This window comes from Anabas testudineus, chromosome 23, assembly GCF_900324465.2.
Source record: "Anabas testudineus chromosome 23, fAnaTes1.2, whole genome shotgun sequence".
NCBI lineage: Eukaryota > Metazoa > Chordata > Actinopteri > Anabantiformes > Anabantidae > Anabas > Anabas testudineus.
In genome coordinates, this window is record NC_046631.1 from 7,769,034 (window position 1) to 7,795,710 (window position 26,677).

General features: G+C 40.4%; 1 protein-coding gene across 4 annotated transcripts in view; it reads left to right on the forward strand.

Annotated features, from left to right (window-relative positions):
* Positions 1-26,677, forward strand: part of wnk1b (WNK lysine deficient protein kinase 1b) — a 77,627-nt gene that overhangs the window by 15,651 nt on the left and 35,299 nt on the right. For all 4 annotated transcript variants that reach the window (XM_026361713.1, XM_026361715.1, XM_026361712.1 and 1 more), the window contains exon 3: positions 24,749-24,921. In XM_026361713.1, the coding sequence (XP_026217498.1) occupies positions 24,749-24,921 (173 nt within the window). The remainder of the gene's footprint in view (positions 1-24,748; positions 24,922-26,677) is intronic.

Genomic DNA, 26,677 nt, shown 5'->3' on the forward strand with positions numbered 1-26,677 from the left:
AGGGGAGGAGGAGAGAGAAGATGGAAAGGAGCTGAGAAGCTGAGGACAAAAAAAGAAGGGTGTGTGTGTGTGTGTGTGTGTGTGTGTGTGTGTGTGTGTGTGTGTGTGTGAGAGTGTTTGTGTGTGTGTTTGTGTGTGTGTGTTTGTGACCTTAGGCTTTAGCTCCACTGGAACTCAAAGGCCTTTGAAATTTCGCTCTCAACACCAACACAAGGCAGATTAGCCCCCTCCTCACACACACTTACAAGCACATACAAACTTTTTGGGATCCAAGGCCTCTCCTTCAATAATGGTCATTGCCACAAGAGGGAAACTGACCTCTGAGCACAGACAGCTCTGTTGCAGACCTGCCAACTTGTCCCCTTTTGCGTAGGAAATGGTACGCTGGTTCAGTTTTTCACTCTGAAGTATGCAAAAAGAGAATTTTGTGATTGGGGTTTTACATCCATCACATCTTCTGAGACATCAATGTTTTTTCATATTCAATCAGTCACATTGGTTGAGTGTTAAATTATATCACCATAACACACTGTGTAACAAATTGAATCCTAGTCTATAAGAAGGCCAATAAATGGCTCACGGTGTCCAAATTTAGCATTGCAGCACTACGTTGCCTGGTACTGGCCTGAAATTAATCCAGGTGCTGATAAAAGTACATAAGGAAGTAGAAGAGATAATTTTTCAAAGAGGTGAAGCATGAGGGTATTAATGGGAAGAAAGAGGATATTATTTATCAAGATAGTCTATCAGGCGTTTAAGAAATATTATTGTCCTAAAGGCTGTTTGACTGAACAGTGGATCCTCTATTTATTTCCATGCAAATTACAAGACCTAGCCTTAAGAAATAAATGTCTGTATGCATTTCTGCTAGATTTAACAAAAAAAGTTTTACCAAAAATTATATTTGACCCATTCTTCACCTTCGAGTCCAGTTCGAATTAATAATATGCCACATGTAAATATTCTGGAGATGATAATATGTATATACACGTACACAAGAGTAGAAGTATTTTACTGAAAGATAAATATCCTCACAATTGTCTAGGGCAGGAGAGCTGAGGGGAGACAGTGAGACTTTCCCGAGGTTCAGATTTCCCTGACAGAATAGCAAACTGCAGCTGTGTCAAGGCTTCGGCAAAGGCTGGGGCTCACTGCTCATTGATTCTGAAGTTGCTTAGCCACCATCCAAAATACACACAATGGAAATAGGAATGGAAACTGTATTTGCAACTTAACCATCTTCTTCTTCTAAATGTTTTAAATGCTGACTATCATTTCTTCTGTTTCTTTCCCTTAATAGCCCTTACACTAATGTAAATGCATGTCTGTATAACGGGTCATATGTGCATGCAGCAGGAGTTTGGTTGTATGTGCACGAACAGAAGATAGCTTTGGGTATTGCTAACTTATTCATTTGGCTGAGCTTTGCTGCAGATGAGCTCAGCTGTTTAATTATAGAAAAGTTGAAGAGGAAACATTTCTTAAGCTTGCAGGCCATTTCCTGTGTCTTTAAAGTGACAGATAGATGGGTTTGTGGTAAATAACTAATTTAAGAACTTCAAATGACCATTTCTGACTGGATTGAGCACTCTTCCTACCACAGTCAGGGTGGAAAAGCACCACCAGGTAGGTAAATGGCTTGTAAATTCCTTATCAATCATCATGATAATGTCACCCATAAAGCTGTTGTTCTTGCCCAATAAATCTGTCTGTGAAACAGGTGAAATGTAGGAATCTAGCCGTCGCCATGGTCAAACAAGTTTCTTTCCTGCCATGTCAAATACAGGAATGAAGGGCGTCCAGAGACATAGGACTTGTGTCAAACTGTGCAATTACCCCTAATAGCTGAATGTTTTACACTCATAGCATTCCAACAGATCAAACTCTGACGCACACACACTCTTATGTGGGTAAGATAATGTTGAAGAGTTTAAAGTGTCAGTGAGATTTACGAGGAATAAAACTGAAAATGTTAAACAGAGGCTATGATTATACAGGCCTGAATTTGGATAATCTGAAGATGACAGAGGATGGTGAATGGTAGAAATCTTTTATTCTCTCACTGCATTACCCATTCTTGCTCATTCTTGTTTTCCTTTAGTGCATTTACATGCAGTTAAGTAACCAGGTTACAGTCAGCCTTCTCGAGTAAGCTGATTCCTTAAATGTCACGCAAACAGGGAAACCTGGTTTATGTTATTGGGGTAGAGGATTAGAGAAACCTGATCTCCCCTTTTAGATTTCTCCCCAAGAATGTGGATTTGCCATTTATACGCACAGCCAAGTTTCCAATAGGCCTTTGGGAAGTGCAGGGAAGTCGAGAAGCGTCTTCTGTTAGTGTACAGCTAAAATCTGTGAGTCGTGCCCCCAAAAAAGTACGTTTTCCAAAATAGGATACATCTGATTACTTGTCTGTTGAGCTACTGTATTCAGATTCACAGTAACCAGATTTCTAAACTGCATATAAACTTGTTTTCTGGTACCCAAATTGCCTGGTTTCTGAGTAACCTGGTTAAGTGCATGTAAACACTGTCATTCTCTTGCTCTGTCACTCTGTCATATGTCTTTAACCAGGTGTGAGCAATGAAGGAGGAGACACATAGAAGCAGACGCTTACTCATTTGCAAACCAGCACCATACTTCCTTCCGTGTAGTGTGCGTGTGTGCGTGCGTGTGTGTGGCAGCAGTTTCCTCTAATGTTGAACAAGGTCAGGCCACCCTGTCTTGAAGTATTTCAATAGAATCGGTTTCAGTGGAGGGCTGAAGTTTACATTGTCTTAGTACTGGACTAGTGACTAGTAAAAGCATAAAAGGTGTAAAACAAGCTCACAATTTTAAAATAACCTATGTGCAGAGTCACTTAAACATGGTTCGAAATACTACATGTAGTCTAGACCTTCCACCCATGGGAGTGAAGCATTTATTCACCCACATATAAATCTCTCTTGATAGCTTTGAGGCCTAAGATACTGTATGTGTGCATAACAGTTTAGCTATGTGTGTGACTGTGTGCATGCTCAGTGAAAAGATTGCTGAGCTTTCTCCCTCTCCCTCTCACGCTGTGTTTATTTAGAAAAAAAAAAAGACGTTGTGTGTCTATTTGCAAGTCATAAAAATGACAGTGCCAATGTGTTTTGTAAGCGTCTTCTAAATAAAGTCATCCTGAAAATGAAAGGATCTCAGAGAGAGATTGAAAGCTGCTTTAGAAAATGCCGAGTTAGTATGTGCAAGTGTGTAAGTATTGGTAAGTGTACATAATTAATTATAGCATGGCTTAATGGGAAACAGGATGTGTGCTTGTGTGTGTTACAAGGCAAGGTGGGGACAGTGAGTGCATCAGGCAGATGTTGGATGACTTGCACAGTGAGACATGATGAAATGGCTCTCTATGTTTCTCTATGTTCTCACTTTTTTTCTTCCTGTCTCAGCTTTGCTTTCTCTAGTCGTACTCTCCTATTCTTCTGCCTCCCTTTATCCCCTTCATCTATCCCTGCTCTTCTCATTATGTTCTTTCTCCTCCATGGACATTAGTTGTTATCCCTCCTTGAGATTCTTTAAAAGGAAGAGCAACTTTCTGTGCGATTCCCGGTACCCCGCTGCTTACTCATTCATTCCATCATGATCATCAGTCATCTCTTTGTAATCTCCACTTTGAAGATTATTTTCATCTCGAATCAGCTCCACATAACATTGCTGAGAGTGACATAGCCACAAAAGCACGGTATAGTGTGTTTGTGTGTGTGTAGAAAAACACTGCCTGTATTTGAACCTTTAAGTTCAGCATTGTCCTTAAAGGAAGCTTCAATCACTTAACTGCAACTTAGATTTAGTAGGCTTGCTAGATGTAAGTGTGTGCCTGATTAGTGAAAAGAGGGTTATGGTTTTTCCTCTTTATATGTTTTTTTTTTTTTTTTGCCAGGAAGCTGCTAAACAATACTGACATTGTGAGACTAATCACTTCCTGGAAATTTAGAGCCTTGATTGGCTGACAGCTGCAGATCAGAGGCAGCGGATTGGGTCACGTTGTTTTTAGCCCGAAATGACAAATATGGGATCAGACAGTCAGCTTCTTTTTCCCCATACACACTAAAACTACAGTGAAGGCAGCAAGCAAAGCCTGCGACACGATAAATTAGAGTTAAAATGTTGTTGCTGTTTTGCTTGAAACTGTTATTTAGCATGGCAGTGGGTACTCAAGGATACCAATTTTCTCTGGTAGATCTGAATTTAATGCCTGTGTCTAGTTTAAATTTATCATTTTGATAGGACATGAGGACAGAACATTATCTATATAACCACCAGAATAAAAGAAAATAAAATTTTTTTACCAGTAAACTAAATGAAGAATGGAAATAACCAGATTAAGTGGTGGAGAAAGTCTGGGCATGTTGAAGAGTGTCTGAGTTAGATTCATAAGCAAAGGCAGAAGTGCAGGTTTTAATACATTTAGTTGCATCACTACCCTAGAGCTGACTTCTGGGCTGTTGCTGATTTGCTCCTTGAGCTGCAGTAATGATGTTGCATAGTGGAGACATAGATCAGGATCATTAGATTTCTTTTGCAAATGCTGTTTACAGTGACTATTTGAGGAAGTAACATGCATCTCCATTAGATCTCTTGACACTTTAATCACAATTGCATTACATTAAACAGACTAGTAAACAGCGAGAAGATGGCACTTTAATCGCAGATTAGTGGTACGATAACAACAGATCAGCCAGTGACGGTAGAAACGATGAGAAACCTCCAGTGTAAAATGGTGTGTGACCCCGGTCTCAGATAGATGTAGTGTCTTTAAACCATCTGAATCAGCGTAAAGTGACTTGTGCTACACAAGTAGACTGTGCAACAACACTATGTGTTCGTTTGTGTGTCTTTACTTTCTCTGTGTGTTTTACCTGCTTTTACTTTGTACGCTGACGCTGCACAGACAATACTGCTGAGTGAGTGTGTGTTTATGTGTGTGTTGCTACTTTATCTATTACAGAACGTGTGTGTGCATGTGTGAGGTAGCTCCACTTGGTTTCTTTGTTCCCCTTTTTGTTCTGTGTGTGTGTGTGTGTGTGTGTGTGTGTGTGTGTGTGTGTGTGTGTGTGTGTGTGTGTATTTGGGGAGGGGTTAGCTCCCTGGTTTCAATGTATCCCTCCCAGATTCCCCACATTCCAATGATAAGATGTCATTCCTTTGAGAAATAGGGTAGTGGGATGTCTTACAAGCCTGAATGTCTACCCCCTGCCCCCTATTTGCATTTCAAGCCTTTATCCGATGTTGCAAGTTCTTTGTGCCACTTTGTAGAGTTCATCAATCAATTAACTGTATCTTTGAATTTGAATTTTTTGAATCTATTCACTGCAAAATCACTGATTTCTGTAATTATAACCACCCACAATACACAGTTTAAAAGTGAAGTGCAGAACACGACAGTTAGGACGGATGACATGTGATCTGAAAGATTAGCAAACACACAAACAGTCTAAATGCTAAGTCTATATTGAGAGTTCAAGTGAACTGATGCTCAAGATAAAACAAAAATGGAATACTGAAATGGTTTTGGGTTTAGTGGGTTCATTTACATCTCAAAATAGAATTGAAGAACAGCGAGACGGAGAACAAAGTATGTATTTGTAGGTCTGTTTTTGTATTTGTTGCACCCTCTGTCACTTTCTGTCTCGCTCTGTCTTCTTCCTTTTTTCTTCTTTGGTTCTGTGTCTCTCTGTCCATATTCTCCCTGACCTTAAGTGAAGCCTCCTGGGACAGGAGAAGCCAACAGACAGAGAGAGGGAGCAAAGAAAGAGAAGAGATGGGATTTTTTCCCCTCTCATTTTTTTTCTGTTCTATAAATAGCAGCCAAGCAGCAGAGTGTCATCTGCTGAGCCATAACTAGAGCAGAATGAGTGGGGACTGTGTGTGGCTGCATGTGTCAAAGTGGATGTATGTTTGTCAGAGTCTGTGTGTATGCAGGGTATGGTTTATACACTTTCTCACTTAAAATATAATGTAGAAAATCATATATAATTAAGATGAACTCAAAAGTGAACACTGGACAATAATTGCACCTTACTTTGTATATTTTACTGATAAAATAGTTTTCCAGTACTGTTCTGTTGAGTGTCCTGCCTTCACTTTTATAGCGAAGGTGAAGGTCAAGTGCTCAAGTTGAGATGGTATAGATGTCCACAGTTGATTTGATTAGAATAATAATAATAAAAGGGTTGCATCAGCATCAGTCTGCTCATTGACATCCATCTACACACTGGGAAGTCATGAGGCTACACAGGTCATATCCCTCCACTGCCTAAAGAGAAACTGACTGATCGTCTCTTTATTAAAGCCGTAGATAATGAGCAAACTGCACAAGAAGAATGGTTTGTCATGTTAACACAGGCTTATTGTTATTTAATTAAACTGCAGCCTGTTGCAGTTATACGATTGCAATGGCTGACATTGCGATTGTGTATGTGTCAAATTCCATGAATGCCCCAGCGTTTGATTGCTCAAGAGTTGGTTAAAGTAGATGTTTTAATCCTAATGGTTACTTTCATGGTCACTTATTGGAGAGGGAGTCAGTCTGATACAATGCTGAGTCAATGGGAACAGGATAAACGCACACAAGCACACAATCTGTGGTCTGTGAGGTAGGAAGTTCTCCCCACCAGATTAGGAGTCAATCTCTCATAAACCACAGTCTGCATGATGTAATCACCACATAGCTAAGTCACATGGATGGTATGCAGTGCTCGGTACTGCTTGAACTGAACGGGAAAGCCCCTTCTGTCCTTTTAATGCTTTGGTCGAGTGCAAGGATGAACAGCTGCGTGATTTGCAATCATCATCTGCCACAAATAATTTTAATGTGCAATAAAATATATCATGAGACAGTTGCCAACAGTAACTCTCAGTGTTACTTTCTGCTTTCAAAGTACCTCATGTTGTGAAAAACACTGCAACACTTTATTTCTGTATTGGATGCAATAGCTGTCCTCTATCACAAGGTCTGTGTCGAGGGTGGAGGTCCATAAAGCAAGTTGTTAGAAGTTGAAGTCAGATGATGAGATTCTGGACGCAGTGTTTGCCACATTTAGCTGATAACAGGTTTTATGTTCACCTGAAGTGGTAGCGCATTTATGGGAGAAATTAAGTTTCTGTGTTGAGATAAAGAAGGATGTGGGAATAGTGCCTAGTGGATTTGTCTCAGAATCAAAAGGTCAAATGTTGGGTCCTGGCAACAGATGCTGTGTCCGGTCAGTGTCCTTTTAAGGCAAAGTTCATTTTTTACAAAGAGATGGCATTCAAATGGGATTTTATTGAGATAACATATGTTCCTGAGGTCACACCGCTGTGAAATAATATGATGTTATGAAAGCAGTATTTTCCAAAATAATAACATTGCAGCTGTTAAAGCTGCAACATGCACAAAACCAGCACCAACAGTCTTTCCTGCTCACACAAAAAGGCAACACACGCATGCATACACACAAAGTAAGGGTTGATGGAGAGGTCAGGTCTGTTTGTTTATTCTTGTCCTTCCCTTCTGTGCATGTGTGTGTGTGGCTTGTGTTGCGTTGTCTATTCATTATGGGTAATAAACAGCTCACCTCTGTCAACCTATTGTTGACTCTGGCTTAATTACACTGAGAAGAAGGCAGCGCTCAGGCAAGTGGACGAAGTAGAAAGATGTGAGAATGAGAGACAGAGAGAGAAGAAGAAATGGAGAAACAGACATCATTTTGGCCGTTTGGGCTGGGACCGGCCCTTTTTATAGGCCTACATCTGTGTGTTTCGCTGGCCTTATATGAAAGTCTGTGTCCATTCTTAATACATCAATATTTAATGTTCTCCTGTATGTGTGTTTGTGTCGAAATTATAGTAATGGAGTTGCATTAATAAAATATAGTCATGCAGATAGAGCTGTGCTAGTTTGAATATTGATTATACCTTCATAGAGTGGATCTAAAAGTTGCTAATAAAATAATAATAATGAGTAATAAAAAAGCAACTTGTGGACAGTAATAGAGACACAGACACATATATAGAAAGAAAGAAATATCAGCCTGGAACTGCATCACAATGTTAATGAACAAGGCACAGAGAAATACAGACAGTAAAATAGGCAAAGAGATAAATCATGAGCAGAAGTGGCACACGAGTGAGAGATAAAGGCAGAGACAAGGGCAGAAAGAGCCCCAGACAATTGAGAGAGACAGAAAGGACTGATGAAAAACAACCCAGAATCAGAGTGTGATATTCACAGAGATAAATGTAGGCAGACAGAGAGAGGGAGATAAAAAGAGATGCAGACAGTCGGGGAGAGAGAGAGACAGGCCGACAGAGGCCATTTCAGACAGTGGAGAGTAAGTGAGGGTGACACAGACAGGGAGAGTGAGTGAGACGGACAGTTAATGGGGAGCTTTAGAAGGTAATGGACTGTAGATCCCCTGTGGTCTGATGGTAGTCCCATTCAACCTGTGTACTTTAGGCATTGTCTGCTCCATTGTATATTCGATATCCAGATGCTCCCTAGCCCTGGGGCTTTTGCAGAATAGTACAGAGCAGCTCACACAGCCATCCATATTAGTGCTGCAGTGTAGTTTGTACTTGGAGAGGAATGAATTGAAATGTTAAGTTAAAATTGTAAGTTGTAACAAACCAGTTCAGTTCCACGAACTAAGGACAAACAGAGCATGTGAATTAATATGAGGATACTCTCCAAACCCAAACACTGGAAAGATCCAGACGTCATTATATGTTTACCTTCATATTGATACTGCCTCACTGAGCCTTTGCATGTGTGTACACAGTTATTATGTTTGATGTGTGGGTGGCCATGCATGCATAGCCATGTGGCTATGTTTGCAAAAGAACAGGTTAGGGTGTTCCTTCGGTTTTTTCAATATAATATCCTGATTCCATGTATTTTAAAGACCTTAGAAAAGATTGAGTTTGACAGTGGCACCAGTTCAGTATCGACTGCTTTAAGTGTTTGATTTCAGACGCTTTAAACACTTTCTTGTACTGTACTAGAACAAGAGACAAGCAGACGCGCTCTACACGTCAGCACATAGTGAAAAGTAAAAGCACCAACACCTAAGTGTTGCAGCATAAATTGCAGGTGGCACCAAACCACACCACAGCCTACAGCACATCCGTACTCTGGTTGCTGCATGTGCACACAGAAACTTTGCACTGTGCTATTTCTGTAAGTTAAGAAGCATATTTCAGATGTTGTGGTCAGCCGCTAGGTATCTGCTACCTGTGTGCAGCATCTACTTGGATTTGTTTTATGCTTATACTGGGTTTTTTGTTTTTTTTTTACCCTGAGAGATTTATTACCACAGAGTTGTGACCATATTTAACCCTGTAGTGATTTTCTGCAACATATATTCAATTTGCCATATTCAGCTAAAGTACATTTTTGAATTTAAGACTAAAGGGATTTCTAACTGTATGTTTTTGGCCTCATGAGGATGTGAATGATGTTCTGTAGGTATGTGCTTCTCTTCCGGTTTGTGGTTATGCTTTTGTAAGTGTTACAAGGCATTACATTTTAGCTACCACTGTTAAGCCTACTGGGCACTGATGGCACAGCCAGATATCTACATCTGCTCTGCTGACAACATGACAGGCTTATAGAAATGTATTTCTGCATAAGCATGAATGAATATTTTCACTTTAAGCATTAAATGTGTCTCATGCTGACCCCCGTCCATCAGTGTACACGAGGTGCAGCTTTTGCATTTGCTGTAATTGTTTTGTTCGTAGTATGTTAATATTTGTGCATTATGTTGATATGCATTTGCAAAAAATAAATAAAATAACATGTAATGGAAACATTACATAGATAACTTGTTGTTTAATTTCACCTTTGTGTGTGATTACAACAGAGCACGGCTTTGTTTCGGGATGGATGGTGAGCTGATAAGGCTAAGAGCTCTTGGCATTTCTAATAAGTATTTTCCAGCACATTTTAGGCAGGATTTAACTCTAAACTCTTTAGACGGCTTCCTTTTTGTCGAAAGAGCAAATCTGCTGACTGCAGTGTTGGGGAATGTCCTTAATTAGCCCAAACATTATCTCTGTTTCAGCTCACTAGCTTGAAGCGGGAAAGTGGGAGGATGAGAAGAAGAAAAAAAACAAAAAGAAGAATCAGAAGGGGCAAAAGGGGGCGGCTAGGGATGGAGAGCAGATGAGCAAGAGATGGAAAGATGTGCTGCTTCGGACGCTAGCTCAATTATAGACCCATTAGAGTGATTTAGCACTAAAAAGTGTACATGCCATGTTCTTTGCATCTGTCAATCTGTCTTGAGTATCTGTAACACTGTTCCTATAGTGGAAAAATGAATGTGTGCTAGTATGTGGACACACCAGGCTCATCCCTGTTTCGCCACAGATTACTGAGAAGTCCATGTGTGCGGTTTGGTTAAATATTGGGCAACAGTCAAAAGTGTCTGTCGGTGTGTTTGTTGGTGAGTGGGAATGGGCACATAACAGTTCACCACGCAAATGGCTGTCACCCAAGCCAAACTGTGATCGTAAACTCTGTTGTAACCCGTGATGTCCCAACACGTCTGTGATTATTCGATTATTTTTATCAGACAAACTTATCTGTGGTCTGAGGTTTTGCTTATTTTCTAAGATTTTTAGATATGTTGTACACACAGTGTAGTTTTATTATGGATGAAGACTCTCATCTTTAATTTCTTTCCTCTTTTCTTCTGATGAAAGACATGTTTTATTATTTAGGCAGATTCTTTTCCTCATCAACCAAAACAGGTCCTGTGAGTAGGTATTTCTGCCTTGTTAACAAAACAAAATGAGCCACGGTTGCTCGTTCTTATTTTGTCCCATGTTTTATATAATAACAAGTATGAAAACACACACACGCACATATACACGCCTGCTTTTGTTAATGGGGTTTGGTATGCTGTTGCTGGGCTTGTTTACTATTAGGGAGCCTGCTATGAGGTGTGTAAAACAAATGCAGCATGAATGGGTGTGTGAAAATATCTTTGTGGGGGTGTGTTGATAAATGTGAGGTGCATGGAAGAATTATTTATTCATATCTGTCCTAAACTATATAATGTTTTTACAATCAGAATGATTTTAATCAAGATTCATTAAATCAGACTTGTAAGTTGTTAGTAAAGGTCAAACATTGAAAGTTAAAATTAAATTCACCCTAACACCCAAGTTAATAAGACTAGATAATTGCATAGTTAGAATTACACAGAGCAAAAGCAGGGGTGTTAAATTAAAAGGAGGAGATTTCCTTTCATCAGTTTTATGTTCGATTGAATCAGACAGGTTCAATCTTGACTTCTACAAACACCTTCTGTAACTTGTAATGTGATGATCTCAGCTGGCAGACAGCCTTTTCCCACTGACTCAGCCATGACACAGGTACATACACCTGTCTGAGGGGGATTTACACGCAGTTCTCAGGAACATTAACATGCATCGCATTGCCTCTGCACTTGTTGTGTTATTGTTCTTTCCAATTTTTTTATGTTTGGTTTGTCATTCCATCCATCCTCCAGACAACCACAGTTTTACCCTGGTATTTTCTCAGTCTGGCACGCAGTCATTTGCGCATCTCTTTATTTCTCTCTTCACTCTCTTGTCTCCTGTCTTCTACTGTCTCCCTTTAACCAGTTCTTTCTATTCCTACTACTCTTTCTACTGTCTGCTCTCTGTGTTATGCTGTTTGTCTTCTTTGCTGCTATCTATTTGCTCTTCCTCTCTGTCTATAAATAGTAGTCTCGTGGGCTGGAGGTGTTAGCAACAGTAACAGCAGCACATGATTCATATTTTCAGCTCTGCCTTCTTTATTTACCTTCAGTAGTCTCCTCTCTGCTCTGCTCTCCTCTGCTCTTGGAGGCATGTGGATCATGCTGAAATTACTTTCACCCCACTAAACTCTCTCTGTCTGTGTAAGTTCACTACCTGAATACAAAATAACCATGGCCTCAATTTATCATGCACTCTCCCTTTAAAATCCCATAACCTCCAACTGTTTGTTGTACAAGGAAGCAAAGTGCATGAATGAAACACAAAGCAGTAAGTATAAAAACTGATCTTCAAAACTAAAATAGACATGTAGAGGCATTTCTGTCAGTGAAACTAAAGCTAAGCTGAAGTTTATTTGTCCTACTTCAGTGACCAAAAAACACACTCGGACCAAGATCTCACACAAAACCAAATTTGAGGTCACATCTTTCACCATCAGCTGTAACAGTGTAACGGAAAGGTTCAGTTTTTGTTATTGGCAACATGTTGTGTACTGGTGCCAGTTGTTGCATTTGTGTGAATTATTTGTTGTTTTTGTTTTTGTATGTAATACATATTGTATTTGAGTCATAATTGTGGTTAAAAGGTGAGAATTTATTGAAGTTGGTTTGTATTGACTTGACTTGACTTGACTTCATGGAGCATTTACTGCAGAAATGAACTGTAGTAAATTGCCATGATAGAAGATATACAGATGACTCCAGATACAAAAGGATGTAGATACACATGCTCCTGGCACATACATGTAGTTGTTATGAAATGACAGTGATTGAGAATGCTACCAAACGTACTACAACATGGCTAAAGCACCAGTGGAGCATGTTTCATTGAGTCATGTTTAAGGTCAGCAGTCGAGTCAGTGAAAGGGTCTATTGGTGGAGACACATAGAGGAACAGACTGCGATGAGAAAAAGATAACTGACCTAACACATGACATGAAGTGCTAACTTCTCACTGTGTGTGTGTGTGTGTGTGTGTGTGTGTGTGTGTGTGTGTGTGTGTGTGTGTGTTTATATGTGTGTGTGTGTTGCCTCATCACTCTTCTTTATCGCTGTTTGGCCTCATGGTGAACTGATGGGGCAGATGCTTTGGTTTTCAATAAGAAAACATGAAGGCACGGGTGAATTTGCATTCTGCAACTGAGTTTGTTTTACCAATTTTTTAGAAGTGTTGCAAGCCTTCCTCTATCTCTTTCTCATCTTTTGTATCAGCCTGTTAGTTTCCTTTTCCTTTAAAGTTGGCATGATATACTCTAAGCTAATCTAATACACACACCATCCATAATATACAAATTTTTAAGGGAACCTGTAGCTTCACCCCTGGTTGTCATCGTGAGAGCACCACATGACAGTTACTGGCAGCTAGCCCGCGTATAGTCAGTCATGTATCTTCATGCTAGAGTTGTTTATTGATACAAATTTAGATAATGACAGTTTCCTGCACAGTCACAGTAGCAGCAGTGTGAAATGCAATCCAGTCCAATATTACCATGTGAGACTGTTGTTTCTGGATCAGGAAGTTGAGGTTGGCAGCTTTAGTTTGATTCCTCCCGTGGTTACAAACACAAGTCTTTAAAAAGTAAAAATATCATTAACTTTATTTTAAAATTGTTCTGCATTTTGAAATGTGCAACATTTCCTGATCTGGAAATGGACAAAACCTACCCCGGTGCGAGGTCAGAGAGTGGGGATTTAAAGGGGAAAGTAGGCCGTGCTTTAAGTTTGATTCCTTCTGCGCATGATACAGTGAGTGCCTGTTGAGGTGAAACCCAGTTGTGAGTTGCAGATGCTACCCTCCTGTGCTGGCACAATGTTTTCATAACTGCCAGTAAAGTAACTGCGTCAGAAAATAGCAAAGAGTGTGTGTGTGTTTTTTCAGATTTGTATCAGAGAAATTAATGATTTACCCTGGACTTCCAACCACAACATTCATACTCTGGTGCTGTATGTGTTGGCACTGCGCTCAGTGTGAACAGGTGTGGGAAGCCTTTTGAAGTTGTAGTTCTGGTGGATCACATCATAGCACACTCACTTCTGTCTCCTCTCTTGGGCTTTGCACCTGAATGAATCTGAGTTGCTGCCAGTCGCCTCATAGTGTATGTGCCTGTTGGAACATGCAGCCGGTCATGAAGCTTCCGTATCAACAATGTATTCATCTGTCTAGCAAGAGCAGTGCATCCTCGGCTCTTTATATGTGTGTACCTGAGCTTGCACTGTGTGTCTTCATGCTGTATACTGTATATTTACAGTGTATAGCCTGTATGTGTTTTTCAATATGACTACACTGCCACAGTTAGTTAAGGCCGTTGTGGTAGCTCATCATGTGCTCATTTGTAGAAGTTGAAACCAATGAATGCTCATACTGCTTGTTTTACCTTCAGACAGGTCATATGAGAAGAAGGCAGCAGCACTTGTGCCAGATCCAGCGCCTCTTTCTTCGTTGATGATGCTTATGTCATCTTATACTTCATTGTGTGGATATTTTAAGCACCAATTGTTAACCCGGGCTTGGAAATCATATTGTCATCGCTCATTGTTGTCAGAGAAAGCAAGCTGGACATCTTTTATATTGTACCACATTCAGGTGTAAAATAGGTTACAGGCAACTGTAACTGTTTGTTACAGTTCACACGTATGTGCATTCACTCCTGGCTTTGTACACTGTATGTAATTTGTGTGCGTGTGCATGTGTGTGACAGTGACAGGAGCTTAATTATCGTACACACTTTGTAAAGCTAAGTGTAGCCAGATGTATTTTGTGATGAATTTCTGTGTTTCCTTTGAGAGATGGGAGAGCTGTACAGTACGGTGTTGAAATATGTGTCTGCCAACCATTACACTGAAGCCGAGGAAGGTGAAATAACAACCTCACTTGTTTCTTAACCTCTGGGTCACGACCCAAAATAGGTTATATACTTTCATTAAATAAAGTTTCTTTAACATACTTTAGGTAATAGTTTGAGTAGTTGCTCTGGGTGGATGATAGAAGAAATCAGCACCTTTTTTAATAAGGATAAATGTCTGTGACTTAGAAATAGAAGTTAATTTTGTGCCTTTTATGTTTCAAACAATGTTAGCCTGGCGTAGTCTGAACAAAAGTAAGAACAAACGATTTTGACTGTCACTTTGTGAATAAACCTTTAACTTTCTCCTTCTTAAAAATGTCTTTGTTAAAAGTTTTAATCAGGGCTCGTGGTTATCTTGGTATAATAGTTTGCTTGGGAAAAGGTTGTTAACATTGTGTGAATTGGTGTAGTAGTCTCATTAGGGGCCTTGTTGTCATTATTACACTTATCTTTCCTGAGAATGAGACTCATTATGAAGTTATACAATTCTGCTTTTGTCTCAATTGACAGCTCATTATGTGCACTGTCCCACCTCCTGTCATCTCTCCCTCTTTCAGCCCTCTCCGCCTCAAATCTCGTCCTCTCCTACCTCCTTTTTTGAAGTGCTCCTTCTCCCTACTCCTGCTCAGTCATTAACATCTGCTGCTCTCCTGCTTTGCTCTGACCTTCCCTTCCTCATCTCCTTTCTGCTCACATCTGTCCTCCTCCACTCATCCCTACCTATTTTTACTTTATTAGATTCCCCATTTCGTTTACTTTCTTCCTGCTTGTCCTAAACCCCACTCCATCCCTACCTCTTCTTGACTCCCGTTTATCCATCCCTTCCTCCGTTGTCTTACTCATCTACTCAGTGAGCGCTCATGGAACAACTTCAGTTCAGCAAAAACAAAATGTGCACTGGTATAACTGGGTGTCATCCAGCATCATCACTCCTGTTCGGCCCAGCATACTTGAAGCAGTGATTTTCTTTGACAAAGGCTGGTTCTGGTTGATGCAAGTGTTAGACTGACTCAGTCCTTGTGACATTGACATCTCTGTCTCTCAGCAAGGCATTACTGAGACAGGCAGGCACCTCTGCAGTAACCCTACACCATGCGTATTTGTGTGTGTGTGCTCATGATGTTCTCACAGTTATTGCATCACTGTGTCATATAATCCAACCTCTATTTCTGCCTCCCTTGTCTTTTCTCTCGTCCTCTTTTCTCGTGTTTTCTCCTTTATGCTTGTCTCCTTCTACAGTAAATCTTCTGCTGTCTAGGAAGCTGTTATCTTGTCTAGACTTCTTGGTTTTTCTGTGAAATATTATTTAAAAGGATATTACTTTGCCTGTTAGCTGGGAGAAGTATTTTATGGAACAGCGGTGCATTGTGTACTGTTCCAACAGGAAAGACAGACAAATATACCTGCTTCCTCTTCCTCTAACCTCACTTCTGCTCTTTTATTTTACTTGTTTAGTTTTTATTTTTTTGCTTTCCTATTCCTGTTGGTCACACATATGAACAGTGTCTGCATTGCCCTCATATACAATATAATCATTGGTGCATTTATTATGTGAGTAAAATGAAAGAAAGCAAAGTTTCTCTATCCATTTTAGTGTTGGTGTGTGTTTACTGTGTCCATGGGGATATGTATAAATGTACAAATGATAACCAGTATGTTTAAAAATTCTCTGCTTCAGGTCGTTCATGCATGTGTGTGTGTCTGAAAGAGTGCAACATAGATAAAAGTTTAGGAAAACTAGGCTAATGTCTTGTAACAGTGTGCACTTTGGCAGTGAAGGACTCTCATCTGGAACAAATTAACCCTAAAACCTGCATGTAACAAAACCAAAGTCAGCCATAGAGAGACCCACAGAAAAACACACAAACATGCACACAGCATACATGCACATGTGCGCTAGACTGGCTTCTGGACGTTTCTGGAGCTTGTCCAGTTGTCAGTCGGAGATTACTTGAGTCTCTAGCTCATGGCTCCGTCAGCAGCGTGTATCTGTTTAACTTCTCTGGTTACCCTGTCAGAACTGGAACCTAAATCAGTTCCCTTCTTCATCTCAACTAACCGGCTGCTGAGGAAATATAGGCCACGACAAGGAGAGGAAAAGGGCAGAGAGAGATAGTGTGAAAGACAGAGAGGGCAAAAAGATTTAGCAGCCTATAAGTTTGATGTTTGTTCTTTCTCGCTCTTCGTTTAACCTCCATTTTCTATTCACCTCCCTTTCTCCCTCTGTCTTGTTACTTTTCCCCCCACTCTCCTTTTCTCTTAAGAGGAACTATATACTTTATATTTATTGTATAGATGAGAGTTGTGAGTATGTTGATACCTTAAGTGCTTGCAGGGGGGTTAGAAATGGCACTACAGCATGAAGGCACCAAAACACACACACATCCCTGACAGGGTGTAGTATTCTAAAATACCAGTATGTGCATGTGTGTGCCAAAGCTACACAGTGTGCATGTAAACAGACAGTTGGCTACTCTCATTAAAGTGGTTGTTAGGCTGACAGAGCATAAATGTTGAGTGTTTTAAATATGCAACACGCCGTTTTAATTGCTTGCTTTTACTCCTCTGCCTGTGACCTAAAAACGGTGTGTGTTCTCGGTTAAAAAAAGCTAAAAAGCAATATGTCTGGGGGCAAGTTTGTGGCAACATGTAGTCTGAATGAACCCTTTACAAAATCTCCCAAAATGTATAATGAAGTATGATAATTAACAAAAGTGTGTGGACTGAACAATGTGATTAAAATAGTTGAAGAAGCCTTTTCACTACACTTTGTGTAACTTCTTACTGAAACTGGCCGGCTGCCTCTGGCTGTTGGTGCTCTTTAATGTGAAACCTGAGTTGTTCAACTTGGGCGTTAATAGTCGAGGCCTAGTTTTGAAGGAGTGTAAAGGGATAGTCTTTGTAATAATTTTATCTGGGACAGCCCCCGTCCGCTCTCTAACCCTTTGTTATATCATCGGTTACTGCAACAGTGTCCGGACCCCGCGATAAGACGTCATTAACACCCTGTGGAATCCAGGGAGACATGTGCACAGAAACACACACCACAAACTCTGACAACTCTCAGACATACTGTAGATATATAGCATTTGTGGGTAATGAACTGCTGCGGTGGCTTCTGATAGTATTTTAGTATGCTTCAGTGGGATTTTAATGATGATTCTCTTATGGTATATGGATTTCTGTAAGAGACTGTGCAGAGTGGCTCAGGAATTGTAGTAGTGTATTCTGACGCACACACAAAATGTCTGAAGCACACATATACTGTTGAATGCAGGAGCAGCAGCATGGTGTGGCCTTGTTCAGTGAAAAGGGTCAAATCCTTAAAATGTTCAAAGACGTTTTGGTCCATATAAAGGAGACAGGATTACTGATATATGATAGTCATTACATTCTAATGTACTGTGTTTCAAATCAATCTTATGTGGTTATAGTTCAAAGACTGATTTACTGCCTGATCAATCACACAGAAGACAGACACACAATGCTAATTCACTATGTGACACTTTTTTCCCCACACATATGTTTGAAATAAGCAGCAACATGACTTCATTTTACTTCTATTAAGGTTCCTCCTAATAACCATCCAGTGATACTAATGTAATATGGAAGCTGACGCAAAAACTAAATCTTCCAATGTAACCAGTGTTAACCTTGTGACTGTAAAACTTTCAGGGTTTATTTATTTCATGTGATTTCTTTGTTTTTTCCTGTAGAAGCGACAAAGGAGGGCATTGTTTGTTGCTAATCATTTCACCAATCAAAACCACAATTAATGAGTAGAGTGTTATTAGAGTCCCAGGTATTAAAAGTGATTTGCTCAGCTGATTCAGGATTAGGGCATTAGACCTGTATTAGATTATTAGCTGTGGAATGAGAGACTGCATCCTGTAAACTTAAAGGTCACGATTCCACAGACATGTTTTAAGCTAATATAAATGTAAAGGTAACGTACAAATGTAAAATTTTATGATTTGATCAATTAGGACCTTTGGAAGCACAGCGTGTTAACATTTTTATTTATTGGCTCCCAATATGGGATTATTCCAGGTATAATGTGATCTCTTGTGCCCTGCATGTTGTTCTTTTAAGAATTACCACTGTAGTTAAGGATTAACACTGCACATATTACCTTCAGATGTCCTCTCATTGCCCTTGGATCAAGACAGCTGCATGAATTGGCCGAACTGTAGGGTCTGATGTGGGAGGAAGGTCATATGTGCAAAGCATCCTGTTTGTATTTTAGGGGAATCCCGTGAATGGGGAAAAAAGGAAAGAAGTGAGTGGAGAGTAGGAAATGATACAGGAGGATGGGAGTGGAAAAAGATTAAGGGAGAAAGGGAGATGAGACCAGAGCTTTGAGGAGACGGGAAAGAGGAGGGGGGAGATGAGGCGTGACCAGCAGAGCAGGGGGTAATGACTGCACTGGCACATGGTGTGTGTGTGTGTGTGTGTGTGTGTGTTTGTACAGCCAGGCACAGAGAGATGAAACAATAGTGTGCACAATGAGTTGCAGGCAGAGACAGCACCTATTGTTAACACACAAATACACAACATGTTTACGCAGACACAAACTGGGCTGGTAATGGGACCCATGCTGATAAATATTTGTGCTGTCCGTGTCTGCAAATCACACAAAAGGAAAAAACAATATGAATGTATAGAAGTTAGATACCTGATCACACGTTCTAGAAAACACAGCTCCTTTTACTGTTCAAACTAAATGTTGTTAGCCATATAAATAATATATTACCAATAACCATATAGCCAAAGACTTAAGGTAAGAAATACCATTGTCAGTATCTCAAGTTACAATATACACACATGGACACAGGCACATGTCCCTGGTTACTGCAATATGTAGGGTGGTGATTGATGAGAAACCAAAAACCACCTTAACAGAAGGAAAAGAGGGAGGGAGTGAGGAAGGTGGTGCAGAAACAGATTGAAGGAGGCAGCTGTAAAGTGAAATGGAGAAACACGTTGGGGATATGTGAGGAGGGTACAAACAGGTTAACACTGATGGTGTGTGTTTTGTAGTTCTTGGATGCTCTGTCCTAAATTGCCTGTGATGAGATTCGTCTCCATCACTCTTTGTCTCTTCGTCTGACTTTTACTAGAACATATTCACCCACTCGTCAGTCACCTTTATTGATAACAGATGTGCCCCCCCCCCTCTCTCTCTCTCTCCCTCTCCTCTCATATGCTGACTAACCATAACAAGGTGTGGTAAAGGTCTTGGAGAGGTTTTGGTTTGTGTGTGCAAGTGAAATGTGCATGTGTGTCTTTTTGTGTACATGCTTATTAAGTGTGTGTGTGTGTGTCCACAGTAGGGGGTTTGAGGCTCTTTGTAGGAATGTGTGGGGAGCTAAAAGATACACTACTGAAGCACACTGGGTCTTTTTATCCTCTTGCAGATACACAGAAGTATGTGCACACACCACCTCACCAGGAGCCCCTATCTACCAGCATGTTTTTTCAAAATTTGGGTCAGGACGCAGAGGTTGATGGAAAGTCTAATTGGGTCAAAGACACATTCTGCAGGAACTGGGATGAAAAGTTTATGAATCACTTAGGCTTCCAAAAAGAGTTGGCAGTATGGCAAAAGGCTGCTGGAATTAGGATTCTGAGACAAAAATATTATGTCATGATACATTTTAGAAATATCATTTCACTTGTATTTAGTTGTAATTCTTTTGTACACGCTTTACCCATTTGTCTTGACATGGAGGTGAGCATATGTTGAAATGTTTCTGCCACATTTGACGTGTTATTTTAGCAGGAGATGTAATCAGGAGCAACAGATTCGGGTGAAAAGTAGTTCCAGTTAGATACCTGTCATGAAGTCAGTGGTCTGACTACTGTAATGTCAGTGACGGTTGCATGGACGTGTGAGAGTTGGTGAAAAGGTGCATTAGTTTCAGTACCTATATTGTTCAGTTTCCTGATTCATGCACACACAAGCACACACATGTTGCCAGTTCTGGGATGCTACAGGTGTTCCTGCTGTGAAACAGGAACTGACTTCAGTGAGCATCCCCAGAAAATACCCAGCTCTCAATTCCTGGTATTCCACCCCTAATAAATACCTGTCTGTTAGATCATAAAGTCTAACAGACCCAGGTAACAGGTCCTACTCTGTCCTAAAAAGCAGCTTGGCTGGTGAAATAGTAAAAGGTGTTGTTGATTTGAGACTTTACTAACCACTGAGTTACACAGAGGTTTATTTTCCTCCTGTCTCTTATGATTTTTCATTCCTAATGTAAACAAATTAAATGACTATTCTATTATTTAAGGGAAAACATAAGAAAATAAATCATAGTATTTATAATTATTCTTTCTACATTTAAGCTTCCACTGTTTCCAGTATACCATCTTGTAAGTTTGGTACCCAGAAACGTTAAAAACCATGCCTAATGGTATTATCATTTATCAATATGCTTAAGTGCCAGTGTGCCGTGGCTAAATTTTCTGCCGTCATCTGGTGCAACTTCTGTCCATCTGGTGCTGTGAGTGTTGCTCACTTGCCGGGGTGCAACAGACCAGAGAAGACCGGAGCAGATGATCAGAGTGTTAAAGCGCAATGGGCTGTCCAGACTGGATGAGTTGATCGTAGGGTATCAGCTTTCAGTCTCTCTGCAGGAAGCCACAGAATGCTTTAACACTGCTGATTCTGTTTCTGCCCGACTATGTGGCTGCCTGGTTGCATTTGGCTGCATGTATATACTGTGTGTTTGCGTGTCCTGCGTTGGCTATAACAGAAGAGCAGTGGGACAGATTGAATTAGACCTTTGATCGGGAAGCATAGATGCTTCTTTGAAGTGCTCAGAAAGACAAAAGGAAGATGGAGAGAAAACAATACAGGGCTTAAATTCTGAGTCCTTATGTCAAGATTATGTCTGAGAGTGTTGTATAAGAAGATAAGAAGCTGCAGATTAAAGTGCATAGGCGTCTTTTACTTGGGGTAAGAGTGAGTGTCTAAGAGAGTGAGAGAGTATTTATGAATCTGACAAACTCGAGTCTTGTGATGTTCTGTCGCTTGGAGCAGACAAGAAGGGATAGAAAGAAAGAGTGAAGGAAAGACGAGAAGAAAACAATCATAACAAGAAGACATATTTTCATATAGCTAATCAGATCAACTCCTTACAGAGTCACATACTGACAGCATTTTTATTGTACTGTATTTACACATCACCTTCAGATCTGTGTTCCCTGTCTCTCACCAAGCACATGTGTTAGAGATGTGTATCCATTTATAAACAACAATGAAGAAGGAAACATTAATAATGGATTGGCAAGCCCCCCCTTAGACTTTCTGTCTGCTCACGTCTGTGGAGACACACACACACACACACACACACACACACACACACACACAGTCACAGTGAAAGCAAGAGAGAAATAAAGAGAGTGAGAGAGGAAGAAGTCATCTCCCAGTACCCTGAGGGAACAATGATTTCGATGGTCAGGGTCTCCTCTAAGTGCTGCTGAGAAGTGGAACGGTAGCTTCCAGTCAGTTAGCTGGACTACAGCTGTTGTCATGTGACCACACGGTCACATGATCATAATGTGTGTGTTTGAGGGTGGGGAGCAGTCAGGAAGAAGGAGAGTAAGGGTTTGAAGCATACACTGATATCTATCTATGGGTGTTGCTAATGGGCCATCGTCAGTGAAGAGGTTGCTGTAAAATGAAGGGATAAGCAGTTATGAGCTCTAACACACACACACACACACACACACACACACACACACACACACACACACACACACTCTTACACAAACCCTACACACATTAATGCACTGAGAAACACACCGAAGCTTCCAGGCTCTCTCACTTTGCTGTGTGTGTGAGTCATATGCTAAAGATGAGGCTCTAGGTTATACAATATGACCAGATGAGATCATTACCTCACAAACTGTCCTAAGATCAGAAGTAACTCACCAGGATGGTTTAAAATTGTTTAAATGAGTTTGAATTTGCTTTGTTGTGGATGGTAGGCACTAGGATGCTTGGTGGCAGTAATGCTGGATGCATTTGCTTTTATTTTAGTTGAAGTCATATCCACGTATGAAAAAGGACATAAAATAACACTGATTCACAATATTTACCATGTGCCAGAAAGATGATTTATTGAAAGAAAGGGCCAAGCTGATGATGATTGGAGTAAAGGTGCCCCTTATTGGATCTCGTTTTAAAAATGGTTGCCATGGTGATAATCCTGCTAATGTTGCTGAGAGTAGATGTCTAATCTCCAACAGATAATCGTGTCACTGTTGCTTCTTTAAATGAATTAAAACAAATTTAAAAGGGACATTTCCTGAAGCTCCTTACTCACCGTTTTTGAGTTTTTCTGTCACCTATACTTTATCCCAAACACAGCCTTCATGACCATGCTGCTACTCTTTTCGTTTTTTGTTTGCAGACCAGTAATTTCATCCTCTAAAACGCTCACTCCTGATGAAACAACCGCTGTTTGTTCCAGATTAAATGGAACCATACTTCACACGAGTTGTTTTCAACTTGTACAGTATGTTGTGTAGCTGTGAATACTGTATGATTTAGCATGAGCAACTTAATAATTAAGAGTCACAGAGGAAGTTAGAACCATATTTAGCTTTAAATCCTCCCATGTATTGAGGTTTTGTCACCTTATTTTATCGTTGTCATGCAGCTCTGATTTTGTTTATTTTGGGGATAGTGATGTGCTAAATGTGTCAGCTATGGTTAGACACAGAGCTGGTGAAGACACTAGAAACATTATTGTGCAAATAAGCATATACACACATGCTGATCTAGCCCACATTCTCATTATATATTGTAAAATACACCTTTTTAAATTGCCACAGATGTTTAAATAGAAGTGATGCCTGTGTCACAACGAAAATGAATCATGTAAACTTTTCTTCCCTTAGATAATGTGCCAACACATGTACAGCATAAGAGACGGATGAATACGTGACTTTAGCTTTAACACGCACATGTTCATGTGTGAATTCACTCACACATATATTTACAAGATCCATCCCGCCCACACTGCCCTTTGCATCTGTGTTTATTGAGGTTTCAGTGGCAGAGCTGGAATGCCCATTAAACTGTGTGTGTATGTGTGAAGGACTCCTCTAGGAAGGATAGAAGAGTGTCGACTGTAAGTTGCTTTTCTTAGCTTGTTTGGGTCAAACTCTCAGTGGGTGGCTACAGCCACCTCTAATAAAGACTTAGTTTAAGCTTGGTGTGAGAAAACCTGTAATTTATGACAGAACCAAAAAGTAAAAAGCAGGACAAAGTGGTAAGGAGTCTAATGGAGGCTATAACGTGTGGGTATGTGTGTAATTGTTCCATTAAACAATGTGCAGGATTTAGTAGTGGGGGATCATGTCCTCGTTCATGTGGAGGGAGGTGGGATAGGAGGAGATTACATGTCACCCATCCTGGTGGCTTCACAGCTGTGTCTGATTCACCTATTTTCTGTATAGTAAACACTAGTAGTCTAGTGAGGTCTCTTTGTAACAGAAGAGAAACATGACTGTCTTCACTCCTCGTGAGTTAAGAGCGATGCAGACCACAGGACAGGGTAAATCATGTACAAATCCCTTTTTAATACAGTTTGTCACCAAGCGCCAGACAAAGAAACCAAGCATCTACTGTATAGATAAAAAGAAGAGAGATCAAAATAGGGCCTCAGACTCACTCTAATGGATGTTTGTGGCTTCTTTGAGTTGAGATGAAAGGACTGTCTGTTTCATCCGGGTCCCTCTCTAAAGCTGTATTTTAATGCAATATGGCAACGTTTTCTGAAAGTACCTGCTCTCAGATTTCTGTGAATGTGTGTATGTGTTAGACTCATAACATGTTTCCTATCCTTTGTTGACAGTACCATCATTGTTTCACAGTATTTCATCTCTTTCTCTCTCCCACTTCTGCAGATCCTTGTATTTGTCTGTTAATTCAATTTCATCTCCACCTCTCCAAATCTCTCCCTGCTTGTTTTGATCGTAACCACATTCACTGTAATGGTGTTGCACTGTTAATTTGCCCTGTTTGTAGGTAAATACTTCCTCCCTCAGTTGAAAAGAGTTTGTGGATCTATGACTAATCTTCCTCCTCTGTCCTGTGTATAGGATCGTAAACTGTCCAAGTCGGAGCGTCAGCGCTTTAAAGAGGAGGCTGGGATGTTGAAGGGTCTCCAGCATCCTAACATTGTCCGCTTCTATGACTCCTGGGAGGCACCATGTAAAGGGAAGAAATGTATTGTTCTGGTCACTGAGCTCATGACGTCTGGCACACTTAAAACGTGAGTACATGAGAAGGAAATTTCAAAATTACGTTTGTGACTGTATCTAGCTATCCAGAAACTGTGCTGTGCTGTCTTTTCTGTAGTTCCTACCACTGCTACACTATTACTGTTACACACAAATGTGCTCTCTGTCAAACCAATACGAAGTTTTGTTCACTAGACAGCTGTGCTGTAAGCACCTCACATCTCAGAGTGATTTCTGTGCTAAAAGCCGCTGTTAGCAGGTCAGCTGGTGCCCAACGTATTACATGTACAACATGTGTCTGTGTGTTATGTCCAGTTTTTCTGTGGCTGAGTGCTTTTCTGTGACCTTAAACACTGCACAGCTATTCTACTGTAGCACTTTCTATCCACTTTCTAGTTGGGATGTTTAAAGTATATTTAAAGCGCACCTACACATTGGTTAGTGCTTTCTACATGTGTAACAAACTACACATCTCTAGGTGGCATGTCAATATCATTTGGCCGTTTGTCAGTCTCTGCCCACCTCCCCTAAATTCACTCTGGAGACTAATGTGCCTGTCATTGTCAATCCCATTCTTGCATGCCAGCCTCTCTGCTGTGCAGAAAAGATATGTGATGGTAAATGTGAGAATGACTGTTGAGCTTCTGACACAATAAAAGCCTAAATCTGGGGCGAGTGGCACACAGCATGTCCCATGCAGTGCATCATGGGGCATCAGCCCCCCTGCCAGCTGCTGGTGCTTGTGCTGCAGATTCCTCTCATTCCTGCCAGAGAGACAGACAGAGGGAGTGACCATGTGTGGGGACAGACCGCAGGAGAGAGATGGATGGATGGACTGATGGGCACATACAGTTAGATTTAGTCAGAATAACAAAAGAGGAAGACAGAAAACCAAACAGATGTGCAGGTAGTGAGATGGTAGACTAATGCTCTTTGGACAAATTGACAACTAGGCAGAGTGACTGACAATCTAATTAAACAGCTGTGACCACAGAGTGAGAATGAATCCAGAAGCACAACACTACCAAGACAGTAGCGCCCTCCACTGGAGAAGTGACAAAGCTTCATGAATGAACAGATGCTCTCTAACCTTTCTGTCCAGGATGTTGAACATTTATAGTAAATTAAGTAAGATTAACAAAAATACTCTCCTTATTTCTAAAGTGGAGATGTGTGTATATATACATTTAGCATTACATTCTTCGAAAATTACACAAATGAATTAAATATTCAGATGAGCAGCAGATAAAGTTAATATAATGGTAAAGCTAAATGGAAGGAGGTCAAGTATATCTAAACAGCAAGTGTGACAGTTTTTGGATTAGACAATAGGAAAACCCTAAATGCCTTGTTTTTCCCAACCAACAGTTTGTAAGCCAAAAATATTTATGACGAAAACCAGGAAATATTCACATTAAAAAAAGCTCCAACCACTACACTTTGAAATATTTGCATAAAAACATTTCTTAAATAATTACTTTCTATTGGTTTGATAGACATTTTTATAACATATATAACAAATAGTCGGATGATGAGAGAAGTGCGTAAGGCTGCTCTGGGGTTTGGACGTCATCCAGATGAAGCCTGAGAAAGGAGAGATACTGCTGTACACTGAAGTGGTGGAAAAACTATGATGGATGATAAGAGGGAGGACTGATAGTGAAGGGAAAGTTTGAGAATGGAAATACTGACTGTTGTGAATAGTATTATGTGTGTGTCTATGTTTCTGTAAGACATTGCAAAGTGGCAGAGATGCATGTGTTGGTGCTGCAACTGTGCAAATGTATT